A 26,125-nucleotide genomic window follows, 5' to 3' on the forward strand; every position below is an offset into this window, starting at 1 on the left:
ATGGACATTTTATTAAATTAATTCTAAAACAACAACAAAGCAAAAATTTGAAAACCTTATCATCATTGCTAATGCAATTGAACTGTTCTTTAATTTTCACTTTTATTTCAGGCTTGAAAAATTCATAAAGCAACGAAGCAAAAATTTGCAAATCTCATCCTTATTATCATTAGTAAGTAAATTCTATGTTACGTTTTATTACATAGTAGTATTCTTAGTTGTTAGTTATATAAAATTAATATATCTGCAATACTTTCGGAATAATAAACCTTTTTCATTCAGTTTTCTTTAAAGCAGTTACATATGAAGTCTTGCATACAGAATCCGATGGATCTTTTTGTTTACCTCGAAAATCTTTTCAAGGTCTTTTATTTTGTAACTTTTTAACCACCAAAATTTAACAGCGTCAATCCCCTTAATACACAAACCATCCTGCAAAATTTCTAAAATTTTGTCGAAAATTAGCAAAAAAAGTTTTAATGAAGAAGTCAAAGAGCACCATTTAATTAGTCTGACACCATTTTCTGGATTCAAATAAATACATTCGGGACTGCTAGTTTGGAACTTTAAATTTATCAGGAGCGAAGCTGGATATTACTTAATGCATGTTGCGTCTAGCGTCCAGCAAAATGACATCGGTTTGACGTCATTTTTCTGCACACTAGACGATACGGACAAGTTAAATCCAGCTTAATTTAAAAGTGATTTTACTTTTCCAGCCTTGTTATATATAATAGACCCCATGAACTTCTTTTGGGTTAAGACTTATTTACTGAAATATAGTGTCAGTAGCTTACAGAATTGTCAATACATATTATTTTAAGTAATCATCAGACACACATTTTTAATAAGAAAGTAGATGATACATGACTGTTAGAGAAATTTCCTTAACTCGTATTGCATGTGGATTGTTATATTAATTAAATTCATTATGTGAAATGACTTTTAAGTTAATGTTTTCTATTTTTATGTGTAAATATGCTGTTACCAAGGTAACAACATGTACAGTATAGTTCTTTTAATATGAAATATTATAAATATTTTACAATTTTTTATATTATTTTCAGTACAAGTATGCTACGCCCTTCGAAAGAGTATTGATTTTCATAGGATGTATTTTAGCTGTTATTAGCGGTGTTTCGTATCCAGCAATGGTATTATTCATTGGATGGCTTATTGATGAATTTGTCGATAAAGAGATTAAAGAAAAAACTTCAATCGATAATACAACAATACCTCAGTAAGTTAATTTAAATAATTATACAGCATGAGTCAAAAGTCGCTTAACACTAGCGAGGTTGAGGCCGAAGTTTTAAACGCGAAAATGTGTACGTCGGACTTCAGCGCCGCTTTCCTGTAAGCCTAGAAGTTTGACAATGGTATTTGGAATGTGGAGCATGATTCCACTGACTTTCCAAACACCATTGTCAGGCTTGCAGGAAAGTGGCGCTGAACGTCCGACGTACACGTTTCGCGTTTAAAACTTCGTCCTCAATCTCGCTATTCTTATACAGAGTGGTTATAATTAAATTTGCCCTACTCAGACCTGTCTAGAGCTCGTTCTAGTGGACGTATTTTGATGAAACTTGGTATATATGTTATATGGACCATGGGGAAAAGGAAAATAAAAAAAATATTTAGTTCGAATTTTTACCACTAGGTGAAAAGATGGCGCATGAAGAACAAGAAACACAAAATGGAAACACGCAAAAGATTTTTATTCACATTTGATTACATGTTAATTACATATTATAATTACATGTTAATTACATGTTGTAATTACATGTTAATTACATTTGATTACATATTAATTACATGTTCAAAATGCCTTACAATGCTGTAACGCATTTTGAACATGTAATTGATGCAAATGGATTGCACATTGAACAAATGTCGTGAATAAAAACCTTTTGCGTGTTTCCATTTTGTGTTTCTTGTTTTTCATGCGCCATTTTTCACCTAGTAGTAAAAATTCGAACTAATTTTTTTTTTTCCTCTTCCCCATGGTCCATATAACATATATACCAAGTTTCATCAAAATACGTCCACGAGAACAGACTCTAGACAGGTCTGAGTAGGGCAACTTTAATTATAACCATCCTGTACAATCGAAGTAAATGGAGCATGGTAAATTTTTTCTATCTTCATGTTTGTCAACCGGGCTGAATAATATTTTTCTTTCATGACAACATTACTCCTTCCCAATCTAGTTGTATTTCTTGTTTACTGTCTCGACCATTATGCAACCTTAATTGAATTGATAATTGTGATAATTATCTTTTCACTGTTTAATTACAAATTGATCAGTGAAGACATAAGAATAAATTATATGCCAGTAGTTTATGTATCATTAACTTACATTATTTTACTACGTAGTGTACTAAGGTTTGGAGTATGTTGGCAATCAGCAGGCTTAAAGCCTGCGGCTTACGATGTTCACTTGTGGATCGTATCCGGGAAGATTGCTCATCACTGCTCTAAACCATTTATTCTATTATTTTAGACTTAGAATAATAAATAATGCTAATAAATTTTAAATGTATTAAACTATTTTGTTCAAATTTAAATATATTAAGGTTCAGTTATAATTATATATATACTAGTATGTATTGTACATATATAAGTATAATTTTAAATACTTATATATTTACATTCTAGTATATATAATTATATTATATATATTTATAATAATTATATATTTTGTATTTCTTATAGGATTTTTGACAATAATACGAATAGCGAATTTCTAGAGACTTGTAAGGATCTTTCAATAAAGGCCACTTCAGTAGGAGTTTGTCTGTTTTTCTTAAATTATACGATGGTAACTTGCTTCAGTTTTACTGCCGAGAGACAAATATTTAGAATAAAATGTTTGTTTATAAAATCTATCCTGAGGCAAGACATTGGTTGGTTTGACACTCATCAAACTGGAGATTTCTCTAGTCGTGTTACGATGTAAGTTATGATATTTTACAACTTGTTTAAAATATATTTGCTTCTAATCTCGCTTTACTTCTTTTTTAGTGATTTGGATCGTATAAGAGAAGGAATAGGAGAGAAAGTTTGTATTTGCATCTTCTTCATGTCAACAACTATCCTAAGTTTCATCTGTGCTCTTGCTATTGGTTGGAAATTGACTCTCGTTATTATGTCTGTTATGCCTATTCTGATTGTTTCTGCAGCAGTTATATCTAAGGTGAATATAAAAGTTTATTTTAAATATATTTTAATAGCTAATTTGTAAATCAAAAAGAGCAAAATGACTAGTAATATAAATATACACTTCTTCACAATTCGAGTGAGAAGATATACCTAGGGAAATAATTTGCACGAAATTTTTTATATATTATGCGTAAATAAATAAAAGTTTCTTACCTCAAATCTAAATTCCAATAGGTTGATAACCTTTGTAAATTTGTAATAATACTCTTTATACAAATGAAAGAATTATTATAAACTTGATTTCAACCCTATCTAGAGCTTCCATAGTAAAAATAGGCTTTTGGTTTATCTTTGATCAAAATTTGTGTGAATGAATGCAGGTTATCTCTATATTTGATATTCTTAATGCATCCAGTTGTTTCAGGTTGATATACTTTCTAATGAGCAAAAGAGATTTTCACTTGGAATCGAATTAATTTAAAAATTGTTCGACGACAAAACTCTGATCCGTATTCAGTAACAACGAATTTTTGCTAAATCTGGTTATGCAGCGATGCTGAATTCGTTTCTACTTTTTGAATTCACCCAGTATTAGAATTCTGACTAGTTCAGTCAGCTTGTTTTATCTATACTTAGTTCTATTGGTAATGTCATTACAAGATGTCACCAGCATTATACATTTTTAGTCCAGTATAAGCAGCAATCATGCTGCGTATACTAGACTAAATATAAATACGTAGTATAACTACTTAATTTTTTCAATGGTCATAAAATTATTATAATTATGATAATTGATTTTATGTGTTTTGTTGTTTTATGATAATTTTATTACGTCGTCTTCCATTTTTACCAATGATCGGTCTAACTTGTTAACTCAGCACAACGTTCAAGCATCTTCAGTACATTTTTTACTCCCGCCCTCCTAGCCAATTAGATTTCTTACTTACATTCTGAGTTACTGAACACGGCTCTGGTGCCAGCGGGATTAGATGAGAATATTTGATTGGATTGATAGAACAAGCAAACGCAACTCATGGATCATTTTCTAAGGGAGGAGTGTCTCCAGAGAAGACTTTCTGTGGCAAATACTTCATTTAACATATGCTCAATAATTTCTATAGAACTTTTAACTTTATTAGAGAATGTATGAAGATTTTAAGAATGGGAAAATCTGTTTATTTCGAAATTTAGATTCAAGCGAAATCATCAATGTCAGAACTTTCAGCTTATGGAAAAGCTGGAGCAGTCGCTGAAGAAGTACTTTCCTCAATTCGCACAGTAGTGTCTTTTGGAGGTGAACGAAAAGAAATTGACAGGTACACAGAATTTTTAAGCCTATTCTAAAGATAAATGATGAAAATAATCAAATTCCGTTAAATTATCACCTTACACATTATTTAATTTTCAATGATATTAGCATTTTTGACATTATTCTATTGACGAGATCATTTTTAAAACGATAAGTGTGTACATCAGTGTTTTTCAACTTTTCTTTTTATCTCGCGGCACACTTGAACCTATAATTAAATTTCCTCGGCACAAATTTACGAGGAAAAAATCTAAACATTCTATCTCCATATTACTTACTAGTAATATGGTGATAGAATGTTTAGGCTTCACCTAATTCTTTTTGTCTATATTTTTTGTAAATTAAACAAAATAGTATTGTTGTTCCTTAAAATAGCAGCAGGTTACAATAGTTATTTAAATTAATAACTTTCATTTACATAAGAAAAGCAATTAATATTAAGTCTTTATTTGCATTTAAAAGTGGCGTGATAATTGCTTTTAGAAAACTGTCCAATAGCCTGCTATTTCTAAGTTAAAATAATTTGAACTAAATATGGACAATTATAGGTACATTTTTGATTTAAAGAAAATTTCATTTTAAATGAAATAACCTGGAGTTATGCACATATAATTTTGCTTATGAATATACATTTTTACTACATTATGTATACGTTTATTTATTATAACAATGAAAAACTCGTATAATCAATTTAAAGTGGTTTTAATTTTGACATGTACACTTATTGTTGTTTGGGTTTTTTCGAAAATAATTTATTTCATAACCTTCAAAAATTTTCGCAGCTTACCGGTGAAAATCATTGGTGTACAGTACAGTATATATTAATTATAATTAGTAAAATAGTTGTTTACAGAATGAATTTAATATATTTCAGATATGAAAAAAATCTTATTTATGCAAAAAAGAATGGAATTAAACGTGGATTGGCAACTAGTGTTGGGTCGTGCTTGGTATGGTTTACAATTTATTCAAGTTACGCTCTAGCCTTCTGGTATGGAACAGAATTGATCATAAAATCGCATGAAAATAATTCGAAAGAATATAAACCCAGTACATTAATTATAGTTAGTATTGACTTATGAAAAATTGAACATGACAAATTCATCAAATGGATTTAAAAATAGTAAATTTATATGTAATTTTTATACAATTTTTTTCAGGTATTTTTCAATGTCTTGCAAGCGGCTATCTATATGGGAGAAGCTACACCATACTTTGAGGCATTTGCAATGGCTCGAGGAGCTGCTGCTAATATATTCAATATTATTTTACAAGTAAGTTTCTGATAAAGTTTAACTTAAGCACTTTTCGTACAATTTATCAACCTACTGATCTCGGAGATCCGCGATCGAATCGGACAAGTAACTAATCAGGAGTAATTCATGTATGATCTGTCCGAGATATGTCGGACCCAGTCTTTCACCATCTGGTTGCCCTGTTTTTGGCCAGGCTAAACCTACGGTGGATGTGGAAAATCGCCTTGTTAGTGCTCACTGGCAGAGAGTTAAAAAAAAAAATGAAAAACAAAGTTTATATAATTTAATTTAATGTCATAATCAACAATTATGTTTACAAGTGTTTATTTATATTGACAATTATTAATCATTTATTGTAGGTACCACATATCGATAGTTCTTCAGAAACCGGAGAAAAACCAAAAAATCTTATTGGGAACGTTCAGTTTAAAAACGTTTGCTTCAGATATCCTGCAAGATTCGATGTGCCGGTAAGTCTAAACAACAAATTCTAGTTGGCAGCAATTTATGAATACTTTCAACGAGATATAATTGATTTTATAGGTTTTGAATGGACTTACATTAGAAGGAAAAGCAGGTCAAACAATTGCACTCGTTGGTTCAAGTGGCTGTGGAAAAAGTACTGTTATTCAGCTATTGCAAAGATTTTACGATCCTCTAAGGGGACAGGTAAAACAATCATTATTGCTTTAGAACATATTTTAAATGAAATAAATTAAAAATATGATTAAAAATTGCAGTCCGGCATTGTAACGATGTCACAATAAACAATTACTCGTTAAAATTTATCTTAAAATTCTGCAAAAAATAAAATTAGTTTAATTCTGCATGTCATTTTAACGGAATTCAACTGAACGCTGTAATTGGTCGCGGGTTCTCGCTCCATCAACGGGCAGGCCATGTGAACTTTTCCGGGTTCTCTTCACTTCACCTAAATATGGGGCAATTTTACATAAAATGTCCTATCGGAAGGCACCCTGATTGGCATATCGCTCAAGTGTCGCGTTACCTTATTCAAACCAATCCAATTCAATCCGATTTTGTGTTCCTACTGTGAACTGTCCTTATACTTTGCAAAAATAATTTTACGTATATACAAGTATTTTACTAAATTTAGTTTTATTTTAAACTTAATTTAAACGCCTCACCAATACTGCTAGTTAAGTAACCGTTTTACAAGTAATATCTTTCATTTAATCTCTTATTTTAGACAAATTTCAACAGAAAAATTTCGCTTATATTGTTTATTTTAACGTCCGTATTTATTTTCATATTTGTTTATTTTATTATGGGAGCTGGTCGCTCCAAGTCATGTATATCATCAATTATATTTCTAATTAAATTGTAAAGAAAAATTTTAATTTATTATTAAAGACATTAAATATATGTGTTTAATTAACAGATACTTTTAGATGGAAAAGAAATTGGCACGTATAATTTGGGTTGGTTGAGAAAGCAGATTGGAGTCGTTGGTCAAGAACCGGTTCTTTTCTCTTCTTCCATTGCTGAAAATATTCGACATGGTTATCCCCAAGCTACAGATGAAGAAATTCAAAACGCTGCAAAAGCTGCTAATGCCCACGATTTCATTTCAAAACTTCCAAACGTAATTATTAGTATTTACTTCCAGAGTAGTCAATATAACTCTCGTATTGGTGATTTTAATTTAAAGTATTAGAAAAGATTAAATTCTAACAATCATATTTTCGAAAATTTTGATAAGAACTGAAAGTTACTACAAATAAATCTATATGTAAATATTTTTCTTATTACGTTTTAAATGCATTATTGCCCGTTTGAAGATGTCTGTTTTTATACAACACAAAAGTTAGGCCAGGAACATACATGCGTAAAACTGTGTGGCAGAAAACTGAATCAGAAATCAGCTTTCATTTCAGTTTCTGTTTTACGCTTTTATGCCAGAACACACATACGTAAAAATTCTGGACGAATAGGAAACGTCACTACCGCCAACAGTACTAATTTTATTAATTTTTTTCCTCTCATATATCTATTTCTTTATACTTCCATTTTTCTCTCCGCTTCCTCTGTTTTAATATAGAAAATTTAAATTAATACACTTGTATTCCGAATTCAAATAAAGAACGTGTGATCTAAATACTTGGCCTATATATCGATTCTACTAGACCTACCTGTTATTTCAAATTTTGCACCTATAGCCATCCATAAAATTTGTGTTTAAATACAGTGTCTTTATACATGACACTGATGTGGTCGAACGGATTCAATAAACCCCCCTATTTCATTTATTTTTCGTTTTTTCGAGACCGTCACAATTATAGGGTTAACCCTCATTGCCGCCACCGTTAGAATAAAAGCCACGTGTATACTTTGACGTCACAGAAAAGACTTCTCTTTATTGGAGGAATTTTGGCGTAAAAATTTTACCGCGTAAAAAGTAGAGACATGCTCTACTCTTTTTCAGTTCTGTTTCAGCCAAAATTTCAGAAAAATTTTTACGCTTTCTGTTTTATGCTAAATTTTATGCCGAATTTTACGCATGTGTGTTCCTGGCCTTAGACTAGCCTGATGTCAATATCAGAATATTGCCAAGAATAAGTTCCTCTGTAAAATTGAGTTTGCATGTAAAATGATAATTCAGTTTCAATTTCTCTCATAAAAGTTTACAATCTCAAACAAGTACTTTCTAATATTCCCTATTTGTTAAAGGACAAATATAAAATTAATAATTTGATTTTTCGATAACCATTTTCCAACCCGCATATTTATGACAATGCTATTGAGAGAATCCTCCAGCATTATAAATTTTAGCGTATTTGTGCCATGAAGTAGGTTCATTATTTTTACTGTTAGAAAATACATGACCTTTTTACATACAAAATTACATATTTGAATTTTTAGCGCTATGAAACTGTTGTTGGTGAAAGAGGAACACAACTGAGTGGAGGTCAAAAACAAAGAATTGCCATAGCCAGAGCTTTGGTACGAAATCCTAAAATACTTCTCTTAGACGAAGCTACATCCGCTTTGGATACCGAAAGTGAATCCATTGTTCAACAGGCTTTGGACCAGGTTTGTAACTGCAATTAAAATAATATTTTGATTACCGTTGATTAATTAATAATTAATTGATGCTTAAATAGCTTTTTTGAAGATATCTTTTATGTTTTTAAAACATTCAATTTTATTATTTGTAAAAGCAATGACAAAGATTACTTCAATTTTCATTGTTGGAAAACCAATAAGTGAGATCATAATTTTTCTTTCTGTCATTCTATAAAATTTCTGTCCAGTGGATACAACCACTTAACACCGACAGATGGTCACGATATCAGACCTGAATAAAGGGTTGGCGGAGTTGTGTTTTCTGGGTTTTCTTCATATGTCTAACACCTAAATAGGGGCTAATTTTCCCATAGTAATTTCTCTTGGAAGGCATCTTGCTTGCAGATCGCGCATGTATCGCATTGGAATTAGTTATCCAATGTAATTTTACCTTTGTATAGACGATACAATTTTAATTTGGGATTAATTACAATATTTTTATTAATCCCGAATTAAAATCTTATTATCTATACATTAACAAATTAATTCATAAAGATATGCAACTTTTCACATATCTATGAAATTTTCTTCATAATTATTATATTAATTTTCAAAATTTCAATTTTCAATACTTATTTCCAATGCTTGTTTCCAATACAAACAATTTTGTTTTTATACTTATTGCACTACTTCAAATTTTATTCATTCGTTTTAAATTGAAAGGCTGTTTGCAAAGTAGGAAAGGTTTGAAATTGAATTAACAGCGCTGCACTTTCAAAGGATTAAATATACTGTCTCTAAATACAATGAAAGATTACTAGGATTCTGTTTAAGTATTGATGGAAACTACATACATATCCACGGAATTTTTTGCCGTTTCACTTTCCCAGCTGTTATATATACATAACATGGAAAGTATTGGAATCGTGTCAAATTTGGCCTTCCGAGATTTTTGTAAATCTCCACGTTTTGAGACCCCCTGAACCCAAAAAAGTCAGAAAAAAAGGTAAAAAAAAAAAATCCGTGGATGTGTGTGTGTTGGCGTCTAATTCGTTTAATATCTGAAGATGAGGTAAAGATTAAGAAATGAAATTTGGCAAGGTAGCTTGTATATAGAAGCATTGATGCTATTAATTTTTGGTGATAAAAGTCGAGGGGAGGAGAAATAGAAGGTGGTCACGTTATATCTCGCGTGGGGATGGCCTTAATGAAGATTTTACTTGTTATTAACATTTACAGATCTTTATAAAACTCATCTTTACACTCAAAGTTAAGTCTTTTGCTATTTTATAATAATTAAAAACAAATAAAGTTTTTATAACAAAATTTCATAATAAATAGTGCCACATATAATTTTATTTATTTATTACGATTAATAATTAAAAAGTGATTTTTAAATAAAATCTCATAACAGCCGGGAAAGTTACGCAACTCACTGCTGGACTTTTTTTACTTCTTTGGGTTCAGGAAGTCTCAAAATGTGGGGATTTAAAAAGAAAACCCGGCGGCTCAAATTTGACACGATTCCAATAGTTTTTCTTGTTATGCATACTTAATAGCCGGGAAAGTATTAGGATTAAGCCACTGTTGAGCTCAGCCTTTTGAATTCATTCTTGCCTTAGCTAGTGTTACCACCCGTTCGGTTTTCACCCGGACAGTCCGGGAATTGACTCACTGTCCGGGTAAACTATTAATTTTGTCCGGTAATTTCGTAGAAATTGTGAAATTACGATGAAACAAAGTTCTTGCAAATATTGTTATAAATTTACACCATTTGAACAACAGAAGACTTCATACTCACTAAAAACTCATCTGCCATTCCGCCATGTTACTCTGTTTATGCTGACGTGTGACGCGCAACCTACTTCTCGACTTTTTTTTTTTCTTGCATGTTACTCCTACGCAAGTCCCTAGTGTAACTGTAACTGAGTTAGAACCAGCATGCGCGTTATTCTTCGCATTGTAAAATGACATTGCGCATGCGTCAGGAACTTCTGTTCGAAGAAACCTGACCTGCCGTCCGGGTCAGCAATTTTGTAAAGCTTTATACTACACCATATTCGGTCATCAATAATTTTATATTTACTTTCATGTATTTATCTTATTATATTGAATATTTTATGAATTTCTACAGGCTAGAGAAGGCAGAACGACTTTTGTTGTTGCTCATCGCTTGAGTACTGTAAGGACTGCAGACAAAATTATCTGCATAAATAAAGGAGTCGTTGCTGAGGTTGGAACGCATACAGAATTAATGAAACAGAAAGGACTTTATTATCAAATGGTTATAAAACAAGTAGGGCTTTTTCATTTTATTCTTAACTGTACTATATATTTTTGAAATATTTTATTCGTTACTATTTTATAAATAGTTTGATGATATATTTACAATATTTAAATAAATGCTAATCTTATATAAGCTTGTTATTTGAAACCATGCCTATATTCTTCGTATACTTTTTTAAAACTACAATGAAGCGTTGGTTGAAGACCCTACACTATAAAACGTCCATTCATTCAATTCTTTATTCCTAATTCCTTCAACTTTTTTCTCGAGAACTAAATTGAAGTACTTAAAACGACTAACAACATCCATAGTATTAAATGTCAAGATTTACCAAGAATGTGAAGTACGAAAGACTGTAAAAGTCATGAGAATAAACTATTAAAGACAGACTTCAAGAGTAAACTGAAGAAGAGTTTCAAGCTCTAAGTGCGTTTTGGCTGATGGATCGACCAAAGTCAAGAATTGAATAAAAGGATGTTGAATAGTCTATAGCGGGAGTGGCGAACCTTGGTTACCCGTGCCCAAAGTGATACGGAAGGAGAAATCATCTGGCACATAAAGTATAATACGATTTCGATATATCATCTGTGTTTTTCAATTATCCTTCCAGTTTACCACATGTTCATCGTTTTTTTCAATCAGCTTTTTTACGTTTATTCTAGTTAAAGCATATTCGTTTAACTTCTTTAAATATCGTTATTCGAAGTCTAAAATTTTGGCACGCATAAACAGCTTTATAGTTAAGAATGCTTACTATATGACACCCAGGCTCAAAAAGGTTCTCCATCCCTGGTGTATAGTTCAATCAACATCCCATTGTGGTTTGATAGAGTATACTTATAGTAATCTAATAACTGATAACTCAAAATTTGCAGAAAAATATAATTTTAAAGTTTTATTTTCTCGTGATATTTAGATTTAGCTGTAGTACGAATTAGCGACCGACATATTGTGATTGCTGCTTCCTTTTGGTGAATGTATTCAGGAATGTTGTTGCAAAAAATGGTTACCATATCGATAAAGATATATTGGTCTTGTACGTACAATAATGAATAACTCATTCATTATAAGAGAATTGTACATACAAGACCAATATATCTTTATCGATTATATAATTTTTTAAAACTCTTAAAGTTTTTTTCTGCTGATATGAGGGCGAACGAATGGCTTCTATTTAATCAAATACTAAAGGCTAATATTCTGCAATACTCAAAAAACTGAGTGATCTATGTAAGTTCAGGATATAAGTATGAAATCCACCCAATCGATGTTTTTTAAAATAAATATTATGTTTTGGCCGCCTTTTTTTGAAAAATTTGTATGCAACTTACATAAAGATATACCAATGACAAATATTCATCGAAGTCATCAAAACAGTATTTTTGACACCAAACGCAATGCTGCAGTTCTGGACACAAAAACTTGAAGCTTTCGCTGGTATTTGCTGCACGCTGGCATATAAAGCATAATTTTAATAACAAACCTGACCCCAAGTATTACGATAAATTAGCATAGGTGAAGGATGTGAAATAATCCCCACAGTCGTACTGCCAATGATAAATTATAATCTGAATCGCATTTGAACGTAGGATCTCTATGACAATAAGTTATAAATTAACTATACTGCTATGTTGTTGACTATTATAAATGTATTTTCTTAAAAACTTAAATACTATTATTATCTAATTAAATTTTCATAACATAATATGCTTATAAAATTTCTTTTATTATAGAATTTGGAAACTGAAGAACCGATTGAGAACTTAGAAGAACAAACACTCAATTTAACACAACCAACAACAAAACTCAATCTAACTCGTAACATAAGCACAATAAGCAATGGGTCCACTAATTTGAAATCGGAAATTAGTCCAGTTCTTCCTCAGGTAATAAAATCTCGAAAATCAATTGTTCAAATGCTGTTTATCCAAATTTGATTTCCAAAATTCTCATATTTTAATTGTCAAACCTTCAATTACGATTTAGATCAATGACAAAAACGACGATGAAAATATTAATAATAAGCGATTGGTAAAAGTTGCAGCGCAGGAGTGGCCATATTTACTTACTGGATGCGCTTGTTCTCTAATAATGGGTTTATCTATTCCTATTTATGGAATAATTATTGGCGATGTTATACAAGTAAGTGTAATTGAATTTTCTTTCGAGCTTATTTCACTCTTGTTATGGTTACAAAACAATACACAGTTACATAAATATAAGTACAGGTACATTCAAACATCAGAAGGCCATTGAGTAGGCTACTGACAAAACTCTGTAAACAGAAACATAAAGTAGAACCGTTGTTTGGAGACTACCTTGTATTCATCTTCGATCTACTTTTCTGGGAAAAAATGGCAGCCTTTGTACATGTACATGGTCTTTGTTAAAAGCGTCGACTGTATTTAGTTATATAAATACTTATGATGATAATTAAGACAATTAAGCATTCATAGTTAAATACAGTAGAGCGTCGATAAGTGGAACCAATTGGGGACTGGGGTCCTTCCAGTTAATGATTTGTTCCAGTTTCCGACTTTGTACGAAAAAATACATTAACCTGTCCGATGTTCAAATTTTTCTCCGTTGCGTATCGCTTTCTGTTGAATTTTTCTCCGTTGCGTGTCGCTTCGTGTTGAATTTTCGTCGATTTTAAGCCTAACGAAAATTTTTATAATAATCATCGAGGTTATCGTATCGTTAAAAATTATTTCTGCATTTTGTACAAACAAAATAAATATATTAAAGAATATAAAAAACATGAAAATTATACTTTAGAAGTAAATTTAGTTTCAAAAACATTCGATTCAGCACGACACAGTCCAACTGAAAATCGTTCCACTTTCCGGCCATTCCACTTACCGACGTTCCACTTATCGACGCTCTACTGTAGTTTAATTTTTACAAATTTTTACGACTAAAATAAACGAATAATAACACATTCTAAAATTAAATTTCTACGACAAAAATGTTTTATTTTAATTAAAGTTAAAATATAAAATATAAAATTTTATTTTTTACATTTCATAATTCTGCTAGCATATAACTAAATTTGATATTAGAATTTAAGAAAAAGTAATTTTTCTAAAATTCACACTTTGTACACTTCATAAAAGTAATGATTTTTCATGAAAATTAAAATAATTTTTAGATGTTATCAAGCATAGATAAAGTACAGATTCGAAAAGACACAACCTGGTTCTCGACGTTGTTCATGATTATGGCGGTTATTACTGCAATTGCGGCTTTTCTTCAGGTATTTAAACGTTTATTATGAAACGTTATCATAATTTACTAACTTCGGATATTTTGTAAGGTTATAAAATTAAATTATGACGTATAATCTTTAGTCATTGATGTTCACAATTGCTGGGGAAAGATTAACAATGAAACTTCGAAAGAACGTATTCGCAGTTATGGTTCGTCAGGTTGGTATATAAAATGCTGTATTAAAAATTTCTATTAATACAACGTTATGTGAAAATCATACTTTCCTTTAAAGCATATTGGATGGTTCGATGAACCTCAAAACAACACCGGGGCGTTGTGTTCAAAATTATCGTCTGATGCTTCTCAGATACAAGGTGTAAGTATTTTTGTTTTTATGCTATGTGTCTGTTATGTTTTACAAATTATTTCTGAATCTCATATTGAAATGTTTATAGGCTACAGGGGCTCGACTAGCTACATTAAATCAAGCTCTTGCCACATTGATAGCTTCAGTTGTAATTGGCATTTATTATAACTGGAAGATAGGTCTAGTCGTTCTTAGTTTTGTCCCTCTTGTTTTACTGGCTACGTATTTGGAAAGTCGAATTATTAGTGGACATCTCTTGAGAGAAAAGAAATCCACAGAAAGCGCCACAAAGGTATAAGACAGAAATTCTACTTAATGATATTAAATTAGCTATTATCTAGATGTAATGAACGTAATTAATTATGTAGAATACTTTCAGGATTCTCAGCTAAATATATTTATAACGAATTTATAAAGATTTCAAATCTTATTACATTCATAAATAATTAATTACACTGCTGACCATTAAAACTGCTACATCATGAAAGCTGCACGCAACAAATGTTATATTTGCATGAAAGTACATGCTGTGATATGTAAATGTATAGCATTTCAGCACATGCTAGCAAAGTATGTAGGTAAGGCCACCTACAGCAGTGGTTCCCAACCGGTGTTCCGCGGAACACTGGTGTTCCGTAAGCATCTCCCAAGTGTTCCGCAGATTTAGTCGCAAATCGGAAAGTGTACAATCGTATTCGAGCCGCCGGATATCAAAATCATTAAAATCATAAAATTTTCATAAACTTAAATATATTTGTACAGTACGACTCGTACTTATGGAGTGTACTACTGTTTCGAATAAGATAAAGGCAATGATAAAAACTGAATGAAATATGTAAAAAGCATCAGGCACAAGTTTCCCATTAAAGTTATTTAGATATATTTTTTCCTGTCTTAGAATTGGCGTTAATAATATGAGTAGAGATTTTGAATTATAACTGCTCACTTCTAATAAAATAATATGAAATACATAAGCTTGTCATCAGTTAACTTAAGTAAGTGTTCCGCTAAAGAAAGTTGCTCACAAAAGTGTTCCGCATCCTAGAAAAGGTTGGGAACCACTGACCTACAGTCTGTTTAAAAGGGAAAGCGTAAAGCGGGTTTTTTTATACGGAAATAGCATTCGCACGCTGGTTGCTTGTGTAAAGCTTTTTTAATGCCTTGTGTAATGGTGCGTCCTACGTGACAGCGTCCGCGAGCGGAAAGAATCTTTCTACGCGCTTCCAACTCGCGAGCGACCTCTGTCCAGAGTGGACGCGTGTTGTTTACAAAGTGGCGGCAAGGCGACTTCGTCGAATGTTTGCTATAGAAAATAGAGAGGTTGCGCCGACATTTTCAACGCGAAAATGTGAACGTCGGACGTTTAGTGTTGCCTTCCTGTAAGCCTAGAAGTTTGACAATGACGTTTGGAACGTCAATGGAATCATGCTCGACGTTCCAAACGCCATTGTTAAATTTTAGGCTTAGAGGAAGGCGGCGCTGAACGTCCGACGTTCGCGTTTTCGCGTTGAAAACGTCGGCCGCAACCTCGCTAATATGACAAGCATTAAAACGTTAAGTTTGAAAGGTAAATGTTATCACTAACTAGATAAACAACAAATGTAAAGATTCTTCATAGAATAAGTTAAAGTTTTGTTTTTAAAATGCATTTACAAAATCAGAAGTTATTAAATTACGTAAAAGTTATTAATTGAAGTATATACAACATATATACACAATTTATTTGTCATTCTGTCTCATTCATGTACAAAATCAGCCCTTTTCCTCTTTGGATGCGGCAATTAAACTTGCTTGGTAGCTGCTTCCTGCGCGAGCGTGTAGAAGGGATAATTATCTGGTGGTCGTTGTGGTAGCTGCACGCTAAACGCGGTTACTCCGGACACGCACATTAGGTCGCGTTTTTTTTCATACAATGGTCAATATGGAATGTGCAGCTCATGTAGCTATTTACTCCGAGAACGAGAATATGGACGCATGCCTCCGATTAGCCAGCCTTATAGATGGACTGGCCATACGCGCGAGGGGGGGAATAATGCCTTCCCGGAGGTTTTTTAAGGAAAACTGGACCCTATTCAGGCGTTACAGACGTAGAGAAAACCCGGAAAACTCCACGTCGGCCAGCCTCGCTCGGATCCCACGACCGAACTCCCACCGCCGATTGCAGAGACAGAGTTTACGTTAAACGACGTTTAACAACAGAACGGCCTATAGACGTTGGCTGGCTGAACCGCGGTTTAAAATGCGTTGCAAAGACGACGAGCGTCTATTTCTGAACGCTCTCTAAAGGAACTTCGGCAATACATTGGCTCTTACTTTCTCCGTCATTACTCTCCTGTTTTAGGAGTCGTTCGGCCACTCGGATTATTCGTTTGTGACATCAGAATAGGTCGCCAACTATATTCCGAAAGCTTCCGGAAATAAAATCTTAAGGCCGTCAACAACCATTATTCGGCAATTAATGACAATCTTTTTCCATTTCGATATTTAATTTCGTCGCCAATACGGTTTAAAATAAGAACAAATCCATATTTAGAAAATTTATACCGAATTCGAAATTCGTCTTCGGAATAGATTTTTAAGGAATTATTTCGACATCGTCTCCCTTCGTAACTGTCGAAATGTAATAGTAATAATAAAAAATGAATAATTTTAAATATATATTTTAAATATTTCTATAAAAAGATTTCGGTAATTATTAAAATTGTCTTGTTTAACAGAGCGTTCTGACTAGGTGATTAACTACAATGACTTCGAAATGCATTAACGTTTTATAACCGACACGATACTCGAATTGTAAATAAAACTACAATTAATTTAAACCGGATGCATTTAAGTCTTTACCCATTTGAATATCGGAATTAGAACATTTAAAACAAATTTAAAATATTTAATTTTGTTATTTTTGCTCCAAGCAATTAATTAATAAATAATTATTCGATTCGTATTGTTTACAACATTTATCGAAGAAATGATATTCATTTTTATCTAAACTTTTCCACCAACAAAACTACCACTCGAATTAAAAAGTCCTCTAAACCTGCTGTCCAGTGAGTCTAGAAAGTAGGTCAAATAACTTGTTTCTAATCGCTGTCTACATTAACGCTCGGCAAGCTCGAAACGCTGTCTCTGCAATGAAATTTTTCCGAACCGCGGTCTATCCGATCTGTAAACCGCCGTCGGCCTCTAAACGTTCTCTCTGCGATCGGCTGCCAGTGTCTGCACGGACAGGGCGACGACGTCTGCAGCATCACGGATTAAAAGCATGGCGACCATTGCTGCGACTTCCCTTGACACTGCAGCGGAGATAGAAGCGTCTACAATGGTACATTCAACGACGAATATGGATGCAGGAGTGGCGTCACGTCGTCTTTTCAGAGGAAATCTGGTTATACATACAGCATCATGATGATCGTATCAGTGTGTGGATGCACCGAGGGAAACGATCATTGCCAGTGTGCATTCGTCATCGTCATCATGCGGCCCCAGCACCTGCAGTGATGGTATGGAGTGCTAACGCTATTTTTCAACAGGAGAATGTACGACCCCATACTGTTCTGACCTTCCTGTATACAGAGGGTGTTCGACTGTTGCCCTGGCCAGCACGTTCTCCTGATCTGTCACCAATTAAGAACATCTGGTCATTGGTTGCAGAGATACTGGCATGCCACCCACTCGCCAGTACGTATGATAGATGAACTCTGGCATAAATTGAAGCCTCATGGACTGCTATATCCATACCTGCCATCCAAACTCTGTTCAACTCGATGCCCAGCTTAATGACAGCTGTTATTGCTGCCAAAGGCGGCTGCTCTTGGTAATGATTTCTGCATGCTTTGTGTCTCAAAATTACCTGTCAATTTAATCATATCTTTCTCCCATTATACTGTATGTGTACAATAAATATGATTCTGATATTTGATTTCCTCCCTGGTGTAGCATCGTTAATGGCCAGCAGTCTATATACGGACGTACTTCTATCACAATTTAATATAATTTACTTTTAAAAATAATTAAAATTTTCTTAACAATTTTAATTATTATTGATGTAGATTTCAGTTGAAGCCATTGAAAATATTCGCACAGTAACGTCTCTTCACCAGCAAGAATCGTTTTACAATAGCTACGTAACATTTTTATCAGAGTCATCCAGGTAATATGTTCATATCAATATGAAAAGTTCCTTTAATATATTTTTAGATTTTTCTTTTAAATTAAAAACTCAGCTGGAATAATTTTATTAAAAATTTAATTGTTTTTTTAATTAGAAGAAAATTTAAGACAAGATGTTTCGCTCGTGGTTTGACCTTTGGTTTTGCTCAGAGCATTCCAACTTTGGCTTATTCCGTAGCCATGTACTACGGAAGTATATTGATGGTGGAAGAGGACTTAAAGTTTGGAGATCTTTTTAAGTAAGTTGAAAAGTTATTATTGAAATATTTTTATGAACCTATTAACTATAATAAACGAAATGTAATAAGAATGCTCGTATCTGTCAATCTTATTACTTAATTGTTCTTCATGTTCATTTATATTTTGTGATATTTTTATAATTTCAAAAATTAAACAATAATTATAATCAATTTTCATTTTAAATAGAATTACTGAAAGTATTATTTTGGGAACAATGATGATGGCAGAAGCAGTTTCGTTTGCACCAAACTATCAAAAGGCAAAAACTGCAACAAATAGAATATTTAAATTTTTAGATATCAAATCAAAAGTCGACAGTTTCTGTCAAGCGGGGCTCAAACAGGTAACAATTGATTACAATATACAATCAAATACTTTTTAATAATTCTGTTTATTTATTATATTACTGAATTTTTATATTGATAGACCTCCCCGATATCTATTGATAATAACAATCGTCGATATTCCTGTATAGAAAATTTTTGGATAAAATTCTTTATTTCGGGGAAATTTTAAGCGGGTATTATTTCAGCTAAGTAATAATGAATTCATTGCTCGAAGAAAAGTATTGTTTATAATCATGCTATTAAATAAATGTTCTGATTGACTTTTAAAACACTTTCAATTAAAATTTATTGCGTACTTCGTATTAGTACTTTTGAGAGGAAGATTTTTCCGTTCTCTTCAAGAGTATTAACATGACTAGGATGAGATGGCATAAACTAGAATTTTATATTGGATGTGTAGATTGACAGGATTACAAATAAAAGTGAAGGTGAGAAAATGCAGGAGGCAAGGTCGAGATGGTTTCGGCATATGAGGGGAAGAGGAAGCTTTGTTTACTGGAAGGAAGATTGTGATAATGGAAACTGATAGGAAAATGAAGGCACAAGAAAATGTGGGAAAGAGACCCACAGCGATGAAGCCAAAGAAAAAATGGATAACAGATTACGAAGCTCGTTAAAACACTAATTCTATGAATAAAACAATCTAAGCTAACTGATGAAGTAACTTCGTATTGTGATATTCCGATAGCAATATACTAATATCGGAAATTTTTCAATATTGACGTATCTGTATATCGATAGCTGTGAGAATAATGAAGTCTAATTGATAGATTTCTAAAAGGAAAAAACAGTATTATTCTCTAATATTAAAAACAACAAAGCTTTAGGCTATACAAAATTTAATTTTTCAAAATATCGTTCAAATGAAAGTGAATTCGTAAATTAGTTTAAAATACATAATAATTTATTTAAGTGTTTATAGTAAATAGTTAATCTTATTTTAGAACTAAAGCTGAGTGTTTAATGTTAAATTTAATTGATTAATTAATGACAACTTAAAATTTATTCAGGTATCAACATCTGGTTGTATCGAATTCAAAAACTTGTTTTTCAATTATCCAACACGTTCAGAAGTAAAAGTATTAGAAGGTCTGGATTTGACAGTAAGTTCTGGACAAACTGTAGCATTAGTGGGAAGTAGTGGATGCGGTAAAAGTACCTGTATACAATTATTGGAAAGATTCTACGATGCACTCGATGGAGAAGTGGTACGTTCCATTAAATTCATTTGTAAAGTATAAAAATGTAGTGATATAGATGTCTGTGCTGTTATATTCGTATTAAATAATGCTCAGGGACGTAAGGCTTGCACTTACCTAACGCGCTGTACCAAAGGGTAGCAACAATGTGCAAGTTACTTTCTATTGCCTTGCATATTTATAATTCATATTTTCACTTATACCCATTAGTTATCGTATATCCATCGTATTAGTTTCATACACACCTAAATGTAAATATAAATTAGTAGCGGAAATTGGACTTACTCTAAGGGAAGCTAGTTTTCTATATACTAATTATATCAAAAATAAATGATATTTTATAACGAAATTCGGTGTGCTACTATTAAATTATTAGCTAAATAAATGCATATTGTTACATACCTTGGTAGATTCGGGTTTAGAAATTATTTTGGGATATGCGGATTCACATGTTTAGTAGAATATTTTTATATATATTTCTAAATAATTTTCAAAATATATTTCAGTTGGTTGATGGTATTAACATCGAGAATCTGAATGTATCTTGGCTGAGATCACAAATTGGTTTGGTATCTCAGGAACCAGTTCTCTTCGGCTATAGCATCGCTGAAAATATCGCTTACGGTGACAATTCCCGACAAGTTACGATGGACGAGATTATCGAAGCCGCTCGTAAAGCCAATATTCACAATTTCATAGCATCCTTGCCAGCTGTAAGAACGCTTAACATTATAATAAAAAACTTATTTGGTGCTATTGATTAACTAATTTGAATTTTATAGGGATATGACACCAGTGTAGGTGATAGGGGCACGCAGTTAAGTGGTGGTCAGAAACAGCGCATTGCTATCGCAAGAGCTTTGGTTCGGAAACCAAAAATTCTTTTATTAGATGAAGCAACATCTGCACTGGACACAGAAAGCGAGAAGGTAAATAATATAAAAATATTTATAAAATAATCCCCAAAATTCTTCATTATAATAAATTACCGTTTTATCTCCTATTCCAGATAGTACAGGATGCGTTAGATCAAGCACGTGTAGGAAGAACTTGCATCGTTATTGCTCATCGATTATCCACCATACAAAATGCCGACCAGATTGTAGTTATTCATAAAGGAAAAGTTGTTGAGAAAGGAACCCATAATTCTCTTTTGTCAAAAAAGGGTCTTTATCATAAACTGTGCGCCTTTCAATCTGGAAAATTAAGTGATTCATAAAAGTCAACACGTACAGTACTCTACAGTTCATACCTAGGTTAAAAAGTGACTAAAAGAAAACACACTTATTTTATTTATACCATTTTTAATGTCGATGTTGGTACATTTTATTTATAATATATAGTATGTTGCTTGTGATATATATGTATAAACGGTAACTTTTTATTGATATTGCATAAATTTTTATTAAAAAATAAAAAAAAACACATTTTTTAAAATTTATTCTTTCCATCATATGAGTACTATCAAAAGCACTATGCGTATAAGAGCACTTATTCGTTCTATCAAGCCCATCGAGGGTTCGACCAGTCTACATTGGCGCGGTTGGGAAGAGAGCGGTGTCAGCTTGCCCAATGGCAAGTAAACGTTAGACAATATGTTAAAAATGTTAATGACTTTTTAGTAGCTTAAAAATATAATAGAAGTTTTAATAGTATTACTAAATGCAACTAAAATTTCTGTTGTATTACTATTTTAATAGTCATTTTTCGAGAATATGTTATATTTAAGAATGTAATAAATAACTGAAAATACAGTGGATGATCGGTTAACGAAACACCTCACAAAACAAACACAAGAAGAAGCGACGTAAAGTAATGAATACCAATTAGTCATCCCTTGTCTTCAGGCATATATCAGAAACTTTTTAGAGAGCGGGAGACGTCGACATCGACGCTCAACCCGTCGGATAGTATTCCTCCGAACTTTGAAACTCTCCCTTGTAATTCCAGCCTTTTATTTTTTCTGACAAACAATTCTTTTATAGTATTCGCGAGACTGTCGGGCGGGCATTCGTTGAGTTTTGCGTCGGTTTTTATTTTCGAAAGGCGAGAGTATAATAGCAAAGATAGAGTAGGCAGATGTCGTCTGATGTCGCTAAGCAGTATGACTTGAACAGGTCTACAGTAGGCCGCAGTTCAATCATATCTAAGAAAGATACTGTATAAATCAAGAAGACAAGCAGATTGAGGAGTAACAAAAATCACATCTGAGAAATGAACATTGAAGAGCTCATAATGGAACCTGAAACTGATCTGACAACAGAACGCCAAGAACTCTTGAATGAAGAACACCAAGAAACTCGGCGAGATATGTTTTCTTCTGAAAAAGTGAATTAATGTAGATATCTGCGATTAAACTTTCTTTGAAGAAGTGGGAGGATGTCAGATTGACGGTCTTAGAATGGCATCCAAATCAGGTTGAGGTTAATAGGTTTGGGGGATCTCTACAATTAAAATGCTATTAATTACTTCTGAAAAAGAGAGAAAAGCAATCGACATTGTTTGGGGCTAAAGAATCTGTCCAAACGGAAAAAACATGACAAATAAAAATGCAAGACTGTGCATATATGTATTTTTATTATTACATATAAATGTAGTAAGAAAGTATATATTTTTTAGTTTTGGGGATCTCCAGAACGAATTAATCAAATTGCCATAAAATCCTATGGTAAATCGATAATCGGTTAACGAATAATTCGGATAACGAACAGTCTTGGAACGGATTACGTTCGTTAACCGATCACCCACTGTATAATTGTGATTCGGATATTAGACCGATGGAAATGCCATCTTGTACTATGGAATGCACAAAAGAGTACAATTTTAAAAATGAAATGTGGTCTTAGCGATTGCAAACACTTCGTGTAGTAAATCCTGACTGGCTGCGGAGACGCGACTAAAACTACGAAGGAGAATTCCTGATACTCAAACTGAGAAAGAAAATTCCAGACGTTGGGAGCCGGTCATAAGTTCGAGTAGTCATTAAACAAGTAGGTCATTAAATGAGGAGTGGCTGTAACTTTTAAACATTTGAAAATAAACGAACAACAAAAACGCTTTTTCCTCTGTCACAATTACAAAACTAGCGACTTCAGCCCTTCTAAGATCCTTAGAATGACCTAATAAACAAGCTCCAGCTGTCACTACTAGAGTGAGTAAATTGTTCTTCAAATACTGAGGGTGTTCAATAATACCACTCTTTGCTCTACTGATTTTCTTACATGATTCTATGAAAAACACATTGTGTTTGTCTTTCCAATATAGTAATTTAGACCAAAACCTCATTGCCTCTTCATTCAAGATTTTCACCAATTTTTCCATCTTCTTGTCATACTCTACCAAAACGACGATATTATCTTTGTATCATAGGTTGTTTTCGACCCATGAATGAAAATGCCAGTGACTTCATTTTTAAATTCTTCAATCGCTGTTCTCATATCAGTATTGATAACCTCGCTAAATATTTGTTTTAATATTTTAAATGACATAAGAAAATATAAGTTGTATGCTCCATCGTAGAAATTTTGTTTAAATTTAAATTCAGTCAAATAAATATTAAAAATTTATTCATTTCATGTATTAATCTTATTTTTGATAAATTTCTATAGGTTAGAAAAAGTAGGACGACATTTGTTTTTGCTCCTTGCTTGGGTACTGTAAGAAATGAAGGCAAAATTGTCTGCATAAATAAAAAAGTCGTTGCTGAAGTTGGAACGCCTACAGAATTAATGAAGCAGAAAGGACTTTGTTATCAAATAGTGAAAAATAAAATGCAAGTTGTTTTATAAATTTTATTTTTAATTGCAGTATAAATTTATTGAAATATTCTATTCGTTACTATCTTATAAATAGTTTGATAGAATATTTACTATGTTGAAACGGTGAAACCGTCACAAAGCTGGGCTGCAATTTTTAATCATATTTTTAATTAATTTAATTTAAAGTATATTCTCTCCACCTCAAATTAGTAGTGCCTTGCCCCTGTATATCATACTTTTCCTTTAACAAGAGAGTCGTGTAGGTTATCTAAAAACACACGACCAGATACGGAAATCTTAGGGGCAGGAGGTCTGAACTATATACGAACTTCCGTTGAAAACCGAAATTCACGTTATTTCAATTCAAAAATTTCTTTGAAAAAGTGTTAGGAAGATAACCGACACGACTCAGGTTACTATTAAGCTTAGATCCCCTTTTAACGGGTATGTGGCCAACACCAAGGAAAAAAACGAAAGATTGCTCAAAGGAAAAACTCTAGAAATGCTAGTTCCAGCTGAACCTTTCGGTCCATACTTAATACTTAAATAATAGTAATTTCTGGTTTTTCTATTTACAAAATCTCATTTTCTTTGTTTTTACTATTTTGATACCAAACAAATAGCATTTTTATATTGATGTCGCGGGCCACAACTAATTGTCTCGCGGGCCTGTTATGGCCCGCGGGCCGTATCTTTGACCTGCCTGCGCTAGAGGTTTAAATGATTCTTTAGTTTTGAATAATAATAATTATCAATAATTGTTATAGGTAAACTGTTACTAAAACCAAGAGAACTAATTACATTAAATATATAAATTATTATATTTGAAAACAAAAATTATAAAAGTAAATTCCCAATAACTTGGTGTTATTAAATTTCTTTATAGAATATTTTAAAATAACCTAAATGAGCAAATTATATAAATAACAACTATTTTAATTTTATTTTTCATATTAGAAAATATAAATAATGATTGTGTAGAAGTGCCGCTAGCTTTATACAAATGCAGCTATACATATATTTTTATTAAAACTTTCTTACAATATCACCAGATGGAGCTACAAGTATTTAAATATAAATACTGAATTTAAATAAAAATGAAATAAAAAGAGTGAAAAACATGCACTTAAAGGAATTCGATTCTAAAGAAAAAACACAAAAATTATTAAAAATTTGTAAATGTAAAATTAATTATATACATAAGGTCATAAAAATGTAGATATGGTGAATGTTACAATTAAAACAAAAAATAAAACAGAAGATATATAGGAATTTCTTTTATTGGCCTCCAAAGTAAAGTAAAGTATTCTCCATGAGAACATTGGAGACCAATTTTGACAAATTTCGTAAAACTTCTAGAAATGGTTCCCAAACAAGATTTTTCCCATCTTGAGAACTGCTATCACATGAACCCGAATCACAGAAACATCAGCAAAATGCGGTCCTTCAATGACCACTTTTAGGCAAGGAAACAAATAAAAGACCACAAACCCAAAATGGCAGAAATATGGCGGGTGATCAAAAACAGGTCACACCACACTGAGCCAAGTATTGGTGTATAAGGATCGCACAGTATGCTGATACGCTGGCATGTAGCAAAACCCATTTTCCAGTTTCGCGGAATTCTGGCCGTACGTGCCAGCAGGGCCGGTTCTGGTAGGTGTGCAGTGCCAAATTATTAGGGCTGCACAACATTTAATGAAGTTTCACACACCACGTATTATGTTGACTATACACGTATAAGCACATGGAACGTGAGGTACTCTCGGATAGTTATATTTTGAGTTACTAAG

The 26,125-nt window shown here is 32.4% G+C and overlaps 1 protein-coding gene across 4 annotated transcripts in view; it reads left to right on the forward strand.

The window, feature by feature from the left end:
- The window catches only part of LOC136974554 (ATP-dependent translocase ABCB1-like), a 42,309-nt gene extending 20,323 nt beyond the window's left edge, over positions 1-21,986 (forward strand). For all 4 annotated transcript variants that reach the window (XM_067269468.1, XM_067269466.1, XM_067269465.1 and 1 more), the window contains exons 3-27: positions 112-172; positions 1,068-1,240; positions 2,716-2,955; positions 3,025-3,196; positions 4,354-4,478; positions 5,346-5,535; positions 5,632-5,745; positions 6,087-6,197; positions 6,271-6,396; positions 7,130-7,333; positions 8,611-8,781; positions 10,889-11,050; positions 12,775-12,927; positions 13,028-13,183; positions 14,193-14,297; positions 14,392-14,469; positions 14,544-14,627; positions 14,707-14,910; positions 18,668-18,768; positions 18,884-19,027; positions 19,215-19,371; positions 20,386-20,583; positions 21,081-21,287; positions 21,357-21,503; positions 21,584-21,986. In XM_067269468.1, the coding sequence (XP_067125569.1) occupies positions 112-172; positions 1,068-1,240; positions 2,716-2,955; positions 3,025-3,196; positions 4,354-4,478; positions 5,346-5,535; positions 5,632-5,745; positions 6,087-6,197; positions 6,271-6,396; positions 7,130-7,333; positions 8,611-8,781; positions 10,889-11,050; positions 12,775-12,927; positions 13,028-13,183; positions 14,193-14,297; positions 14,392-14,469; positions 14,544-14,627; positions 14,707-14,910; positions 18,668-18,768; positions 18,884-19,027; positions 19,215-19,371; positions 20,386-20,583; positions 21,081-21,287; positions 21,357-21,503; positions 21,584-21,793 (3,793 nt within the window). In that variant the 3' untranslated portion in view covers positions 21,794-21,986. The remainder of the gene's footprint in view (positions 1-111; positions 173-1,067; positions 1,241-2,715; positions 2,956-3,024; positions 3,197-4,353; positions 4,479-5,345; positions 5,536-5,631; positions 5,746-6,086; positions 6,198-6,270; positions 6,397-7,129; positions 7,334-8,610; positions 8,782-10,888; positions 11,051-12,774; positions 12,928-13,027; positions 13,184-14,192; positions 14,298-14,391; positions 14,470-14,543; positions 14,628-14,706; positions 14,911-18,667; positions 18,769-18,883; positions 19,028-19,214; positions 19,372-20,385; positions 20,584-21,080; positions 21,288-21,356; positions 21,504-21,583) is intronic.
- The last annotated feature ends 4,139 nt before the right edge of the window (positions 21,987-26,125 follow it).

The sequence above is a fragment of the Centruroides vittatus genome, unplaced genomic scaffold, assembly GCF_030686945.1.
Source record: "Centruroides vittatus isolate TY-2023 unplaced genomic scaffold, ASM3068694v2 contig_350, whole genome shotgun sequence".
Taxonomy (NCBI): Eukaryota; Metazoa; Arthropoda; class Arachnida; order Scorpiones; family Buthidae; genus Centruroides; species Centruroides vittatus.